This window comes from Takifugu rubripes, chromosome 9 (assembly GCF_901000725.2).
Source record: "Takifugu rubripes chromosome 9, fTakRub1.2, whole genome shotgun sequence".
Taxonomy (NCBI): domain Eukaryota; kingdom Metazoa; phylum Chordata; class Actinopteri; order Tetraodontiformes; family Tetraodontidae; genus Takifugu; species Takifugu rubripes.
The window spans coordinates 13442459-13457249 of record NC_042293.1 but is presented as its reverse complement, the minus strand read 5'-3'; the positions used below and the strand labels follow the sequence as shown (position 1 = coordinate 13457249).

Below are 14791 nucleotides of genomic sequence, written 5' to 3'. Positions count from 1 at the left end.
TGGTACCTCATAAATTAAGGTAGGGGATTTCACCCCAATATTTTCAAACGTGACAGTTTGTTTGTTGTCCTCAGGTCCTCTTCTTCACGCTCCTCAGAGCTACAAACATGCACAAGCTCAGCCCGGAATAATCCATCTGGAAAGTGGGAGGGGGTGTCTTTCTGCTGCGGGTCAGGTTGATCTGAACAGCTAGGAGGGTTTGGAACGTTGTTACACTCATCTGGTTGATCTTCTGTCACTGAGGGACAATCCTGGATTGGCTGAATAATTCTTAATCTGTCTGAAAACAGGAAATAATGACACATTTTAAAATGCCAGACATTTCGAGTTTTCACACCAATGTAGGACCATGTGGAAATAAAAGCGCTCAGCTACCTATAAATACAGTACTTGCTTGTTGTGTCCTTAAAATGATATGGAAAATATAGGGATCAATCAAGTCCCAGTATAAACAGATCACAGTTGATCACGGCATATATCCACTAACCATTTTCGCATGGTTCAGTCCCATTTGTTGCCTTCAGGCCACACGTTTCTGCAGACATGGCTGGCATCTGTCAGAGAAAAGCATGGATTTCTAGCCCTTGTTCCTAACAATGTCTATTGCATCGCTACAGAATATTTCTCCCGCTTCATTAAATCGCAGGATTAGTCGAGTCAGCTCCTCTCTAATGGTGCAGTCAGATGTTTTCCAGTCGAGCGGTTCACTCCTCAGCCTCAAATCCGATTACTCACAGAGTAGAAAGAGTCATATGTGAGATTGTAGTTGAACTGCATTTCACATACAGTTCAAGTGATTATGGCGGTGCCCCCCCCTTCCCATATGCTATATGTTCACTCATTAAAGCCACGGCTGAGATTTCTACTGTGGGCACAAATAATAATAATAATAAGTATTTAATAATAAGTATTTAAGTACAAGTATTTAAGTCTAAGTATTTATATTATTTATTTTCTTAAATAATTGTGCATTGATAATCTGGGTGCCACATTTGACGCCATTAATTCAACTAGTCTGCATGTATTGCAGATGCTTATGGGTAATTTATGAAATATATCCTAAACAGTCCCAAAATTATAATTCTTTTTTTTTAGAGCTGATGTTTTTATGATGATTACTCATACAACTCATGTATGATGAGTTTTTTCATGAGTTTTTTTTTTCCCCTGATTTTTTTTGGTTTGGTTGAGGATATTTTTTCCAAAAATATAAGTTACTACCACATAAATCCTCTGTTGGAGGTGTTTTTATGGCCGTTACCAGGTAACGCCGCTCCAGGATGTGAAGTTTCTTTATTGCCAGTATTTTTTCCTGCCGCTGTTGGTTTTCCCTCTTCGTGCTCTCTGGGAGAAAAAAAAGCAGTATTAAAGTTGAATCAGTGGGGGGAGCATGGTAGAAGGTCCTTTTATTGGAAAGCCTCCTCACCCTCGAGCTGCTCCCTCAGCGAGTGGATGGAGACACTGACTCGGTCGGTGTCAGAGGCCTTTTTCAGCAGTGTTGATGGAATCAGGGAGTAGAATGAGAAGAGACATGTTTGTTAATGCTCACACACGCGCCCCATCACATGAGCAGAGCTGCACCTGGAGCCCCAGAGCAGGACTTGTTACCTGAGGGGGTTTATTTTGGCAGATGCGACAGGCTGATTGTGGCTCGAACGACAAAGAAGATTGGGATAAGCTGATGAACAGAGAGTGCGTGAGAGAGACGTCACCGAATTTAATTTTGACTGTTGAATGATGTGTTTCGGAAATCCACTCACTTTGTCATGGTCTCCGTGTCCTGAGCCTGTCCACCTGTGGATACATGGTCACAGCAGTTTAACGCCCCCTGCTGGTTTGAGAGTGTAAAATCATTCGCTCTTTGGAGAGGAATTATTTTAGGACAGTGGGTAAGACAAAATGTAAAAGTATAATCGTAAAAGTATAATTCTATCTTATAATTAACCCACTGTGTTTCCCTTCTTCACCAGCCTGCAGTTGTTTCTGCTTCCTGCACTTCTGCAGCTCCAGGTGATGTTTGTCCAGCTCTAATAACAGTACCTCGGAGTCGCTCTGTAAATATTATGAAATAATTAGACTAAATAACACATCATTCCATGCCCAACTTCTCGTTACTTGTGTTACCTTTATTCTAGTTAAGGCTGCCTCCATACTGGCTTTGAGCTGCAGCATTTTCTCAATTACTTCTCTGGGAAAAAAACAGATGTGGTAAAAAATAGATTATTGATCCTCTTGACTCACTTCTCTCTCTGGGCTGCTATCTTTTTCATTTTAATCTCACCCAGCTTCAGCTTGGGTGTTTTGAGAGTTATCTAACCTGTTCTTCGTTGTGAGCTCCTCCAGCTCCTCCTGTGGGAGCTGCGGGGTGAGTTCAACGCGTTGCCATTTTTCAGCCCTGTATTTTGAGACAGATTTCCCATCTTCCATCATCTGAAATCTAACAGCGTCTTGTTTTTGACGATGTTCCTGCTGCAGTTGTAGCTTCTCTGCCTTTTCACGGACTTCCAAAAGCAGGCACTGATCCTGCCGTTGTACCTTTTCTAATTCCACAGACTTCCTGCTGAAATGTTTGAGGGTCTAATAAGTTTAAGACATTGTCCTAGTTGACACATTTTTGTCAGTTTCCCCCTCACTCACCTGAGTTGGGAGCAGTTTTCACTCATTTTCATCAGTTTCTCCCGTTGGGCTTCATTTTCCTTATGAAGTTCCTCTTTTTCTCGGAGGAGTTTGGAGCTTTCTGCTTCCAGATCTGTGATCAAGCTAGTGACATTCTCCCTTGTTATATTTCCTCAGGTCAAAATAAAGAAAAATAGGAAAAAAGAACGCCCTGATTTAGGTGAGGGACATAAATTGGAGATAGATTCTACTCCAGATTTAAATCTCTTAAGGCACTTCCCCAAAACAGCTGACATCTTATCTGATATCAGATGAGTTTTAATTAAAGTTTGTGATACCTGGTTTTCTCTGTCTGACATTTCCCCCTTCAGTTTTTTTAGTTCTTTCTCCAGCTTCAGCACTTGGGTAGATAAGATGGCCTTTTCCTGAAGACAGGACCAACAGTTATCGGAATTGTAAAAAAAAAACCCCAAAACATTCATGATGTGAAAAGAAAAGACAGACCAGGAAAGTGCGGCTGATCTTGTTGTTGGCTTCATTCAGCTGCTCTCGCAATTCAGTGCAATACTGGCCGGTGCGGTGAAACCTCTGGTTCATGGTTTTCTGATTTACCAGCAATCACTGTATCGCTGAGACAGATTTATTCCTCTCTTTGTGCACTTTGTTCAGGAAATCTCTAGATGTTTGAGACATTGTTACAATGACATTTATGAAACAGGTTTTTGGTCCACTCATTTATACTGGGCAAATTTGGTCCCAAGCAGACTGGATTCTGTAGAGAACAAAGTGGGCGATAATCTGATCAAAGCTCTAGCTAACTCACTAAAGCAAAAAACAATGATTAACATAAAAAAAAAAGATTAAATGACTTTCTGTGATTGTATTTCAGCATTCAAGCTGTTGTTGCAGTTGCTCAGCTTTGTGCTTTAGCTCAGTTGTTGCTTGGTCACTACTAACTAGTATCAACAGTGGATGACTTTCATCTTTATAATCGAGAATCTTCCATATTTACATCCAGATATCTTGTAAAGTTTTTTTTTTTTAAACTTTAGCCAACTAGAAACATCCAAAACATCAGATGGATCGTGCTGTACCTTGCAGCGGGAGCGTTTGCAGGTCGGTTGTCAGTTTGACTGCAAGCCATTGAGTCACTGGAGTATCCAGGGTAACCTGCAGTATGTCTACAAGGAGAGCGTGAGGGCGTGGCCACGTGCAAACACCTCTGAGGTGGTCTCCATGTGATGTCATCATGTTCAATTGTTGTGATGTCAGGTATTTCACCAACTGCAGCCAGTCACTATAACATTCAATAAAATGAACGTTCATTTCTAATAATGTCAGACCTTTTATCGTCATATCTATACATCTAAAGGCAGATGAGACTCCACTGATTTATCAAAAAGGCACGTGATATTTTTATTCATTCGCCGTGGCTTTTATTTTGAAGAGAGGTTTAAAACGGAAGTCTCATGACGTGTTTCCGGCAGCTAGGAGCGTTAGTAGCTTTGCCCATTCTCCAAAGTAAAAATTAACTATTTAAAAGAAGCTAAAATAATCACAAGCCCGTTTATTTTTGCCTTCAAGAGATCGATTCGTATTGATCGTCCAAAGGCAGAACGTTGACCCAGAGTCCTTGATCAGGTACAGCTTTCACGTTTTGGATTTAGCACTAGACGGTAAGCTAACTTTGTTAATAAACCGAGGGGGCATTTGTCATTTAGCCCAGCTGCTCTCACAATATGAAGCATTTGTAATGCCCGGCAGCGACGTTCAAATGACTATTATTTATTAATTTTACATTTCCTGATTTAATTTGTTTTGCGTTGAAGTGAACATTTGGTGCTTTCCTGGTTGCAGTCATGGCTTCGGATTGGTTGGGTAGTTTGGTGTCTATTAACTGTGGGCCAACACTGGGAGTCTATCAAGGAGAGGTGGCTTTTGTGGACCAGTCCAGTCAAACAATCTCCCTAAGACATCCATTCCATAATGGAATCAAGTGCCCCGTCCCTGAGGTCACATTCAGGTAAAACCCATTCAAAACAGTTTGTGTTTCAGTGCCTTCCTGATGTTAATCCGGTTCCTCTCGTCCCCAGTGCGATGGACATTAAAGAACTTAAGATTTTGGATATCAGAAATGGCAGCACTTCTGCACCTGCTCATGTTGGTAGTGCCCCAGTTGCAGTCCCCAAAGGTGACCCCAGGTCTATGGAGAACGTGAACTCTCCTCAGCACTGCTCCAAAAGCTATGGAGAACGTCACCTGGAGGTTCCGGGCCAGTCCAAAGGATTCCGTCGAAGACACAACTCCTGTAAGCGTAGCAAAGTATAAACGATTAAGAAATGGCTATAATTAGGTTACAAATAAAAAATTTCCACATGTTGAATGTGTGTTTTTGTCCCAACTAGGGTCATCCAGTAGCAGAGGGGCAAATCAAGCAACACCAAAAAAGAATGGTGTGAAGAATGGGCAGATGAAGCACAGAGATGATGAGTGCTTTGGAGACGGCATGGACGAGGGTCTGGAGACAGACTTTGACTTTGAGGGCAACTTGGCTCTCTTTGACAAAGCGGCAGTTTTTTCAGAAATCGACACATCCGAGCGACGCAACGGCGCGAGGTCACGCGGGACGCCCCAGGAGCAGACGCCCTCGCGGTATCGCCACGACGAGAACATCCTGGAGGTCAAACCTATTGTGTACAGACAGATTACAGTACCGCAACACGGCGCCAAAGAGTACTGCACAGGTAAGTGCGTCATCCTGTCGCGACACAAAACGCCCTTGCGCTCGACCTTGTTTTAAACACACTCGTGTCCTTTCTATGTAGATTCTGGGCTCGTCGTACCCAGCATAACCTACGAGCTACACAAGCGTCTGCTGTCCGCTGCCGAGCGCCATGGCCTCTCTCTGGAGCGAAGACTCGAGATGACTGGAGTCTGCGCCAGTCAGATGGCACTTACGTTGCTGGGTGGTCCCAACAGGTGAGTTATTACCGGATGTAAGGTTTGAGTTTTAGGTCGGATCGGCCGATGTTTTGCATTTGATACAATCTGTGATGGGTCTGAACTGTCTTGGAATGAGTTTCAAACAACTTTATTGTCCGTCCCACAGTGACGGGCCAAAACATAAACACCACAGACGTAAAACACACATTTAAAGCAGAGTTATGACTTTTTATTTGCTTTAAAAACCAAGGCAATTAAGCACGTGTCAATGTGTTGTTGTGTCTTTGTGGCTCTGTTACTGTGACGATAAAGTTTTTGGAATCTTGAATATGACGGATACTAATAAGGTTAAAACTAATTAATTACATTAAAGGAATTTAATTGCAATAGGTTAACTTGTTGCGTGTATAATTTCTGTCTTAAGATTTCTTTTTACTCTAATATGTTCTCAGATTTACCCCCAAAAATCTACACCAGCACCCCACAGTTGCATTGCTGTGCGGCCCCCATGTTCAGGGAGCCCAAGGCATCAGCTGCGGTCGGCACTTGGCCAATCACGAAGTTGAAGTCATCCTCTTCCTCCCCAATTTCGTCAAGATGCTCGACTCTGTCACCAACGAGCTCACGCTGTTCAGCAAAACGGGCGGCAAACAGGTGTCGAGCGTCAAAGGTGACAGTGTTTCGCTACCGAATCGCATCCTCACGCTGCTCTCGTGATGCTCTTTGAGATTTTTCAACCCTCCTCTTCACCTTCGCAGATCTTCCCGACACCCCGGTTGACCTAATCATTAACTGCCTGGACTGCCATGAGAACACATTCCTGATGGATCAGCCCTGGTACCGCGCGGCTGCAGACTGGGCTAACCAGAACAGAGCCCCGGTGCTGAGCTTAGACCCCCCTGCAAGTGGACAACGCCAAGCAGTCGAGGCCAAGTGGTCCCTCTCCCTTTGCCTCCCCCTTGCACTGGCAGAGGGGGCTGGCAGAGTTTACCTGTGCGACATCGGCATCCCTCGCCAGGTGTTCCAGGAAGTAGGAATCAAGTACCACTCTCCTTTTGGGTGCAAATTTGTCATCCCCCTGCACTCTGCGTAGTGGCACGAATGAGCGGCACGCGCCTTTGGTCTCCCCTTCACTGCGGTTCTGTTGTATTCCCTTCGGTTTCACATTACAGCCCATTATTGTTCACCCGCCAACATGCAGACAGGACTTTTCGAGAACATACAGTATTACTTAAGACCTGTGTCCACACCCTTGGATTTGCATATTACACTCGCAGTGAAAGCTAAAGGTCAACTGTCGACCTTTAACCCACACAGTTCTCAGTTTGGTGAAGATAAAAAGGCATAAAGGGCAATCCTGGACAATATGGAAAAGATCTAAATGTTGCCATAACTTCATTCCAAAGAATTCAACATTACCTTCATTGAGATTTATCAACCGAATCCAAATTTGGGTGGTGTTGCTTCCATTCGTCAGTGCTGTTTTTGTTGGTGTTTAGAACGCTCCGTCTAATCCGGTTGTCTGAATTAACGGTTTTAAACGTAGCCACCCATTTCTCTTCACTTGCAATCACAAGCTCTACAATGGATTAAACTGAAGCTTAACCTCCAGAAGTACTAAACATTTTGATTTCAAATTTTGGGATTGACTCTACAGGTGTTGTCGCACTGATTTGGATCAGTTCTCAGATGTGCAGGACGATCAGACTCTGGCCCACCCTTTCTTTTATGGGGAAGTGTTTATTGGTTATCTGTCATGACCAGTGATTTTGACCATGGAACCCGCTGCTCTTTTGTGTTTTCTATCTATTGGTTGGAATCTCTGCCACATGCTCAGAACAAAGTAATATCTTTTGTTTGTTCTCGGAAGATTGCAGCCCTTTGAAATGTTTCTCAATGAGGGTTACTAAAGTTGTTTTATTTTTTTCCTAACAACATTCCTTCTACGTGATGTTTTGCCTCATCTGTTGAGACAAGTCTGGCTGGAAACACGAGGGTCCCTGAACGTGCCTTCGGGTGCAGCTGCGCCCCGTGGCCACCAGGAGGCGCCGATCGCTCGTGGCGGCGGCTCTTCCTTATTCTGTGGACCGAATGTCACTTCCGTAGTCAGAGTCGAGTTATTTCTTTACGGAACCCTTAACACAAAACCACAAGGTGGTCCGACCTTTAACGTGAATGATTGGTGGAATTCTGACGCACAGTTTATTTTTTACACACGCGCATTTAAAAAAAAAAAAAAAAGTTTCACGTGGCTTTTGTGCGGATGCTCAGCAGCCCTGTTGTGTCGTGTCAACAGCAATAATAAACAACGATCGCCATTGATTTTGCGGTTGTGGACTCTTATTTGTGAGCATTGATCCTGGCTGAAAACCCGGCCAGACCCATTTATAGCCCGAATAGTTTACCAATTCTTGCGCATGTGCGCTGCAAATTCGAGGTGGGGCAAAAACTTGAACGCTTCTGACAGAGAAAAGGCGTGTAGAGAGCGAGAAGTTGGCTCAAGTTTTATTCAAAGTTGTCCCTTCCTCTTGCTCCTTTTCTTCAGATTTAATACTTTCAACGTGTCGCGGACGCAGTTCGTTAGAAAACGTAACTTTGGACTTTTCTCTGGACATCCGCGGCTGGATTTATTGAGGTGGTTGGGGCTTTGCTCTTTCTTTGACTGCTCAGATTTCGGTTCACCTGAGCCAGATTTCAGTTCCCCCATTTTTTGATAACTAATCAATTAGCCTTCCTGCAGCAGATCTGATGAAAGCAATCGGACTGTGAGGGGTCACCTGCTCTCGTCGCGAAGCTCCTCTTCCTGCAGACAGGTAGGATTTGGTTTGCTTGTTCCTTCTTTAACTGCAGCCCACAGTGATGAATAAATTGCTAAATAAACCGTGCAGGCCCGCAGTTTGTGCACTTCAGTGATGATACAGCCAGAACGCACAGGAACATCTCGTTATGAAAGTGGTAGTTCAGCCTGAACATTAACACCAACTCGGCCTGATATCCAACTCCAAACTTCGGCGGCTTCCTCTGATTATTGAGGGCATTTGAGCTGCGAGCTCTTCCCCCCCAGAACTCTTTCTGACGTTCCTGTCTGTGCTTGTGCAGAAATGTGACTTACTCAATAATGGGAAACCTATCGAGGTGAAAGTGCGTGTGCAGGAGTTTGTTTCAGGGGCGTGCTGCCAAACCAGGGGCCGAATTTTAATGGTCTTGCGCGACAGAACTGCAGGGAGGGATGAAGGTGTTGGAGCAAACACGAGGAGAAGCTGTCAAACCACAGCAGTGCGAGCAAGGCTGCATCAGCAGAGCAGCACGGAAGTGCCTGGCCACTGCTGAGGCGCCAACAGGTTGCTCTGCAGGCTGCTCGCTGCTGCAGCCCACAGATGCTGGGTGGTGGCCCCAGTCAGGTCCTCAGTGAAACCTCTAGGCTGTCATCAGGGGTAGAACGCCTGCTCCTACTCCCAGCAGTGGTGGTGCACAAAGCGGGTCGAAATCCCTTTTCTGGTTCAGCTTTAACCGACTACATTTCTGCTGTGTGAACATTCTGGAGGGTGACACAAGCAGCTGACACGATTTTACCACAGGATCTCATGGCGGGAAGGAAGATTCATTAAATGTGCTGTTGTGTTGGGAACATCTGCAGGTTCCTCCCTTTCACGAGTCATAGCAGGAGGCCTGTCGCTGCCTGATGCAGTTTTCACACCAATTCCTGCATTTTAAGTTAATAATGGATCATTTAAACTTTTAAGTTTAGGCTGGTGGCGTGATGCACAAACACTTAAGCTGCTAGTTCTGCATCTGCTTTCAAAGGAAGTGGAGTTTCTGTGATAACTAATCTGCATTTTTACCCCAGATGTTTGCAGAGAGATGAAGAAGGAGTGGCCAGAGAAGCCATTTCTGCATTCCTGTCCTGTCTTGCTTCATGCCATCAGCCTGCTGCTGACTTGTGCCGTTCAGACCGAAGCTCGACTCGTATGCGAACAATGCTTGGCGCTAATTAACTGGTTAGATTGGGACAATGGGATTCTTGTGGCGCCGCGACATGACACCTCCATATCTGAGCAGACTGATAACGACGGACTTTAATAAGAGGTTGGTCGGTGGAAATGACTCACAATGACGGTCTTGTCTGCATCTACAAATGGCTCCATGTCAAGCTCTCTGGAAACGCCAGCGTAGCGCCGTGAGATGACCGGGAGCTGTGTCCCAGCCTGTCGCTGCCGCTCGTTGGCCTTCTTCGCACTCTGATAGACAAGAGTCAAAGATTTGGTTCTGATGGATATCCTTTAAAAATCTGCACCCGGTTTGAAGTCAATAACTCCCTCTAGAGAGGACTCAGCAGACAAAGAGCTGTTGTCCAACTGTAGTATTGTGATTGTATTGGAACTAGGACCCGATCACTACTAACGGTGGCGGTCATGGTTGGTTTTTGGCTAGAATGAGTGAGCCATGTTCTGTATTGGGCCTACACATGCTGGATACTCCTTTCCTGCCTCTCCATTGAGTCAGGAGTCTGATGTGTAAAAGAGATGAGGTGGGGGTATCCTTTCCTTCCTCGGTCGAGGGGCCATGGGAAACTCCTCAGTTAGTTTGGTCCCCTGAAACAAAAAGGCAGCTGCTGAGCTCTGTAGGGGAGAACATCTGTCACTTCCTCTCTGGGACTCATGAGAGCGTCATATAGCATCAGATTTGGAGGCTGGTTATTTATATAAATGGGTGAAATAAAAGGGGTGATTTTTAAACACACACACACTGAAACATACTGTATCGGGCCTGTGGTACAGGATGGACGCCTTAGAGGATGTGGCCTCATGTAAAGCAGCAGATCTCCCCCTGAGCTCTGACCCTGAGCTGCTTCTCCATGGGAACTAATAAAGGCAAACAAGGATGTGAGGATTGTGGGGAAGAGCGGGGAGGGGGTGTTGCTCATGCTTTAAATTAGCCGAGAGTTTCACAAGTTGCTGAGACTATCTCATAATTACGCTGAATTCATGTGCGCGTTCTTAGGATTGTACGTCACGGAAACATTCAGTTCCACTTGTGAAAGTTTGCCATTTCTTTTTTTAAAGAAATAAGAGGTGTAACTTCTGCTTTTTTTTTTGTGACCGAGTTATTTTTACTGACACTGGCTGACCCGACACGGCTCATTCTGATAAAAGCTGCGTTAGCTTACTGTAAATTTGCATGGCCTCTGCACTGCAAAACCGCACATTCACTGTCTTCCTGTTTGGGATAAAGTGAATATTGAAACTCTGCTTGGTTTTGCATCTCCTGCAGGTGCGCGTTTGCCAGCTCTGATGATTTCAGTTAGAGTACGGCTCCGGTGAGAGGACTGAAACACGCCGCCATGACTGATGTCCAGGTCTGTGAAACGCCTGCGGAGTGCAAACGTTCATGCAAAGCTCACAGATCACAGGTCAATACATGTCTGATGAGTAAGGTCTTGAAAATATTCCTACTAATCGGTGTTCTGTCCGTCTTCCCGAAGGCTCCATGGCCACAGGGCACAGAGTGTGTAGCCAGATACAACTTCAAGGGCACATCAGAGCACGACCTGCCCTTTAAAAAAGGAGACGTGTTGACTATTATTGTTGTTACAAAGGTAATGCTTCGTGATCGTGGAGGTTTTTTTTATATATATATTCCATCTACAACAGTTTGTGGAAATATTGATGTCAAATTCCTCAATTCAGGACCCAAATTGGTACAAAGCGAAAAATGCTGCAGGCTGCGAGGGAACCATTCCCGTTAACTACGTCCAGAAACGAGAAGGCGTCAGATCTGGAGGCAAGCTGAGTCTGATGCCGTAAGTACCCGGAATATCTGCTGTATTTACCTCTGATGTCCCAAGCTAATATTCCATTTTTCACAGCAGCCAAGAATGGGCTGTCTGTTGACAGTGCCAGTCAATGGAACCTGGAGGTGGAACAGGGCTGTGCTATAATTACCTTGCACATGTCTTTTTTCACTTCTGAGCAGCTTCCTGTTGTTTTTCTTCTATGTCTGATTACTGTAACCTCAAAAAAATCCCCCCCCCGCTTCATCTGCAACGGACTCCAGTGTGCGCGTAGGTGTGCACATGTGCAGGGCCTTTTATCAGAATACATTTGCAGTCTTGATCCTAAAGCTGGTGTTTGTGTTTTTTTTAATTCATCGTTCTTTGTAAAAAGGTCCTGAACTGGTTTTTGCAGAAGCAAAATTAGCTTTAGCATAATTTTTGAAAAGGCTTTGCAAATAATAAATACTGGCTGTCTTTGGTGTCTGTGGAGAAAGATCCTTTACACCCATTTTAAATGCAGAATTCCAAGTCTGTGTGTTGCCTCTGAATTCCGGTTCTTCTCCTTCCAGATGGTTCCATGGAAAGATAACGCGGGATCGGGCGGAGCATCTGCTCCACCCTCCTGAAACAGGCCTGTTCTTGGTGCGTGAGAGCACCAACTTTCCCGGCGACTACACGCTGTGTGTCAGCTGCGAAGGAAAGGTGGAGCACTACCGCATCATCTACCACAACGGCAAGCTCACAATTGACGAAGAGATGTTCTTTGATAACCTCATGCAGCTGGTGGAGGTATGACATTATTGCTCATATTTTAAATAAAATGAGTCATTCCAAGTTTATGTGCTTTTATTTCTTCATCCAGCATCACTGCGTGCAGTTTTTAGGTTTGTGTTTCACATCTGTGTGTAAGCACGCAGAGTTCCTGGAACAAATAATGATCAGGAAGTATCAAAGAGGAAGTGCAAGGAGAATGTCGAGTGTCGTTACGGTGCGTTTAAAGAGAAGACCTCATTGTGTTTTTATACCGTATGTGTCCGGTTTGACTGCACAGCCCTCTGTTGGTCAATGGAAACAGTGCAACTACACACTTCTACTCACAATTTATTGAAATGCTGGTTAGAATTGAATGATCAGCATAGTTTAGAGGTCCTTTTTCCAGGAAACAAAACAGCAAACTCCAAAGTGTTTATTTTCGTTTCCGTGTCTAAGGCACTTCCTTCTTTTTAAAATGTGGCTCATTTGCTTCTAGCACTACACCAAAGATGCAGATGGACTGTGCACTAGACTAATAAAGCCAAAGCTGGAGGAGGGGACCGTGGCTGCTCAGGATGAGTTTTCAAGAAGTAAGTCTTAGTTTAGCACCCGTGCGTGTAATAATAACCATAAACATGATAATACTGTGGTCAACAGGTGGCTGGTCAATGAACATGAAGGACCTTAAGCTTCAGCAGGTTATTGGAAAAGGAGAGTTCGGAGGTGAGTAACTTCACATTTGTAATCATTTTGCTTAGAGAATGTTCTCTTTTTCTCGGTGACAGTGATGATAATAAGGTCACTCTTGGTTGTGGTTCCAGATGTCATGGCTGGGGATTACAGAGGGACAAAGGTTGCTGTGAAGTGCATCAAAAACGACGCTACAGCTCAGGCCTTTATTGCCGAGGCTTCTGTCATGACGTAAGCACGATGTTCTACTTGTTACGTTGCAAACAAAGGAATGACACAACTGTGTGGTCCTCGTCCGCTACAGAAAACTACGACATGATAACCTGGTCCAGCTGCTTGGAGTGATAGTGGAGGAGAACAGCAGCTTGTATATAGTTACCGAGTACATGGCCAAGGTAGGTGCTGATCAATACCGGTAATCAATATGTGCAGCCCGGTTAATAAAGGCGTCACATGATTATTGGATGATTTTCAGGGCTGCTTGGTGGACTACCTGCGCTCCAGAGGTAGGACAGTACTCGGAGGGGATGCTCTTCTGCATTTTGCACTGTACGTATCCGATCATTTATGCTGTAGTTATTGATCATAAGTGGGTCAAACCCTGCAGCCTGTTAATTCCTGACCACTTTTTACAACATTGAAACCATCTTTGGTTCCTTCCATGTTGTCAGAGATGTCTGCGAGGCCATGGCATACCTGGAGGCCAATAACTTCATCCATCGGGACCTGGCCGCCCGAAATGTTCTGGTGTCTGATGACAACGTTGCCAAAGTCAGTGACTTCGGTCTGACCAAGGAAGTGTCTTCCTCTCAGGATACAGCAAAGCTGCCTGTGAAGTGGACGGCACCGGAGGCCCTCAGAGAAAAGGTGAGGACTGCTGCGGTGTTGAGGGGTGAGGGCTGCTTATATCACATTGGTAAATTTATCCTCTCTGCCTTCAATTCCCAGAACTTTTCCACCAAATCAGACGTCTGGAGCTACGGAATTTTGCTTTGGGAGATTTACTCTTTTGGCCGGGTGCCTTACCCCAGAATTGTAAGTGTGGTTAACTTTTATAAAGAATATTTGTATGCTCACCTTTGGTAGAGGAGCTGATTACACACTTGATAATATAGGGTCGGAAAAAATGTAACTATTCAAAAAAACTAAAATGAATAATTGTTCATGGCTCAAGAACAAGTATTTCTTCTGTCTTTGGTTTTAGCCTTTAAAAGAAGTTGTACCTCGGGTGGAAAAGGGGTACAAGATGGATTGTCCCGATGGCTGTCCTGAGGTGGTGTACAACATCATGAAGCAGTGCTGGAATCTTGATCCTGCTGCTCGACCGAGCTTCCAGATGTTGAAAGAGTGGATCCAACATATCATCCAAGGCAGGCCTAGGAAACACTGATACCCCGAAAAGAGAAGATCCAGAACGTCAACCGTCCCGTTGTTTGGACTGCCGCCTTCCCATTTCTATTTATGAGAAACATCCGTCACTTCCAGTTGTTCAGGTCGCCGTTATTGACTGTTTCACTGACTCACTTGTGAAGAGTGAATTATTAACTGTCTTGTAGAGACTTTCCTCAGAATGCAGTATTGACTTATTTTTGTGTTGTATATCATGTGTACTTGGTTATATAATATTGGCATTATTTTCTTTTATAAACATCTAAACGTTAATGTATGACCTCGCTGACTGAGTTCACTGTGGCCAATTAAAAATGAAAAGAGCCCAACCTGGTTATGTAGTTTTTTTTGTTTTTTTTGGTACTGTTTTATATGAATGTTTAATTATTTTATTAATATGACTAATGGTAATTGGTGTATTTTTGGAAGTTATTTTAACTTTTTACCTCTAAATCTATCAGGGATCCAAAAATGTCACCTTTACTACTGATTTTTATGGTGCCCGGTTCAGTGAGGGAGAGATCATTCCATGAAACAGTTAATAAAATGCTTAATGAACATAGAACTGGTTTATCATTTTATCTCACCATATTACCTAGTTATTGATAAAGTTAAGAAATGGTTGCA

General features: G+C 44.3%; 3 protein-coding genes and 1 long non-coding RNA gene across 10 annotated transcripts; 2 read left to right on the top strand and 2 right to left on the bottom strand.

Annotated features, from left to right (window-relative positions):
- Window positions 1–6: 6 nt before the first annotated feature.
- LOC105416951 (uncharacterized) lies at window positions 7–2777 on the bottom strand. Its single transcript, XM_029841892.1, has 10 exons — window positions 2638–2777; window positions 2318–2560; window positions 2125–2188; window positions 1950–2052; window positions 1761–1794; window positions 1609–1678; window positions 1427–1484; window positions 1262–1344; window positions 488–554; window positions 7–280 (listed from the first exon to the last, which is right to left on the bottom strand). The coding sequence occupies exons 1-10, from the start codon at window positions 2667–2669 to the stop codon at window positions 30–32; spliced, it is 1005 nt and encodes a 334-aa protein (XP_029697752.1). The 5' UTR covers window positions 2670–2777; the 3' UTR covers window positions 7–29.
- A 219-nt stretch (window positions 2778–2996) lies between these two features.
- On the bottom strand, window positions 2997–3902 carry LOC115250953 (uncharacterized). 2 transcript variants are annotated; one of them, XR_003889470.1, is made up of 3 exons: window positions 3711–3902; window positions 3121–3388; window positions 2997–3041 (listed from the first exon to the last, which is right to left on the bottom strand). It is a non-coding gene; the product is annotated as an uncharacterized lncRNA (long non-coding RNA). The 2 variants fall into 2 exon arrangements; XR_003889471.1 differs by having other exon boundaries at window positions 3121–3292.
- Window positions 3903–4084: 182 nt separating this feature from the next.
- edc3 (enhancer of mRNA decapping 3 homolog (S. cerevisiae)) lies at window positions 4085–7881 on the top strand. 3 transcript variants are annotated; one of them, XM_011607567.2, is made up of 7 exons: window positions 4085–4257; window positions 4474–4639; window positions 4710–4924; window positions 5022–5360; window positions 5442–5595; window positions 6012–6229; window positions 6318–7881. In XM_011607567.2, exons 2-7 carry the CDS (start codon window positions 4476–4478, stop codon window positions 6650–6652), a joined length of 1425 nt encoding a protein of 474 aa, XP_011605869.1. In that variant the 5' UTR covers window positions 4085–4257; window positions 4474–4475; the 3' UTR covers window positions 6653–7881. The 3 variants fall into 3 exon arrangements, with proteins under 3 accessions (XP_011605869.1, XP_029697100.1, XP_003967574.1); XM_029841240.1 differs by having other exon boundaries at window positions 4446–4639; XM_003967525.3 differs by having other exon boundaries at window positions 4085–4292.
- A 148-nt stretch (window positions 7882–8029) lies between these two features.
- On the top strand, window positions 8030–14726 carry LOC101076125 (C-terminal Src kinase). 4 transcript variants are annotated; one of them, XM_011607565.2, is made up of 13 exons: window positions 8030–8372; window positions 10831–10915; window positions 11042–11155; window positions 11247–11359; window positions 11902–12121; window positions 12582–12675; window positions 12743–12808; window positions 12907–13006; window positions 13080–13170; window positions 13251–13324; window positions 13447–13642; window positions 13724–13810; window positions 13980–14726. In XM_011607565.2, exons 2-13 carry the CDS (start codon window positions 10901–10903, stop codon window positions 14163–14165), a joined length of 1356 nt encoding a protein of 451 aa, XP_011605867.2. In that variant the 5' UTR covers window positions 8030–8372; window positions 10831–10900; the 3' UTR covers window positions 14166–14726. The 4 variants fall into 4 exon arrangements, with proteins under 4 accessions (XP_011605867.2, XP_003967724.3, XP_011605866.2 ...); XM_003967675.3 differs by having other exon boundaries at window positions 10831–10969; XM_011607564.2 differs by lacking the exon at window positions 8030–8372 and adding an exon at window positions 8410–9645 and having other exon boundaries at window positions 10831–10969.
- Window positions 14727–14791: the final 65 nt, after the last annotated feature.

Coding starts and splice junctions, on each gene's coding strand:
- LOC105416951 (XM_029841892.1), bottom strand. CDS start 2,669: ATGAAAATGAGTGAAAACTGCTCCCAACTCAG. Junction 2,561..2,637: donor GAAAACTGCTCCCAACTCAG/GTGAGTGAGGGG, acceptor CAAACATTTCAG/CAGGAAGTCTGTGGAATTAG. Junction 1,345..1,426: donor GCTGAGGGAGCAGCTCGAGG/GTGAGGAGGCTT, acceptor TTTTTCTCCCAG/AGAGCACGAAGAGGGAAAAC.
- edc3 (XM_011607567.2), top strand. CDS start 4,476: ATGGCTTCGGATTGGTTGGGTAGTTTGGTGTCTATTAACTGTGGGCCA. Junction 5,596..6,011: donor TTGCTGGGTGGTCCCAACAG/GTGAGTTATTAC, acceptor ATATGTTCTCAG/ATTTACCCCCAAAAATCTAC. Junction 6,230..6,317: donor ACAGGTGTCGAGCGTCAAAG/GTGACAGTGTTT, acceptor TCACCTTCGCAG/ATCTTCCCGACACCCCGGTT.
- LOC101076125 (XM_003967675.3), top strand. CDS start 10,901: ATGACTGATGTCCAGGTCTGTGAAACGCCTGCGGAGTGCAAACGTTCA. Junction 13,007..13,079: donor GCCGAGGCTTCTGTCATGAC/GTAAGCACGATG, acceptor CGTCCGCTACAG/AAAACTACGACATGATAACC. Junction 13,643..13,723: donor CGGAGGCCCTCAGAGAAAAG/GTGAGGACTGCT, acceptor TTCAATTCCCAG/AACTTTTCCACCAAATCAGA.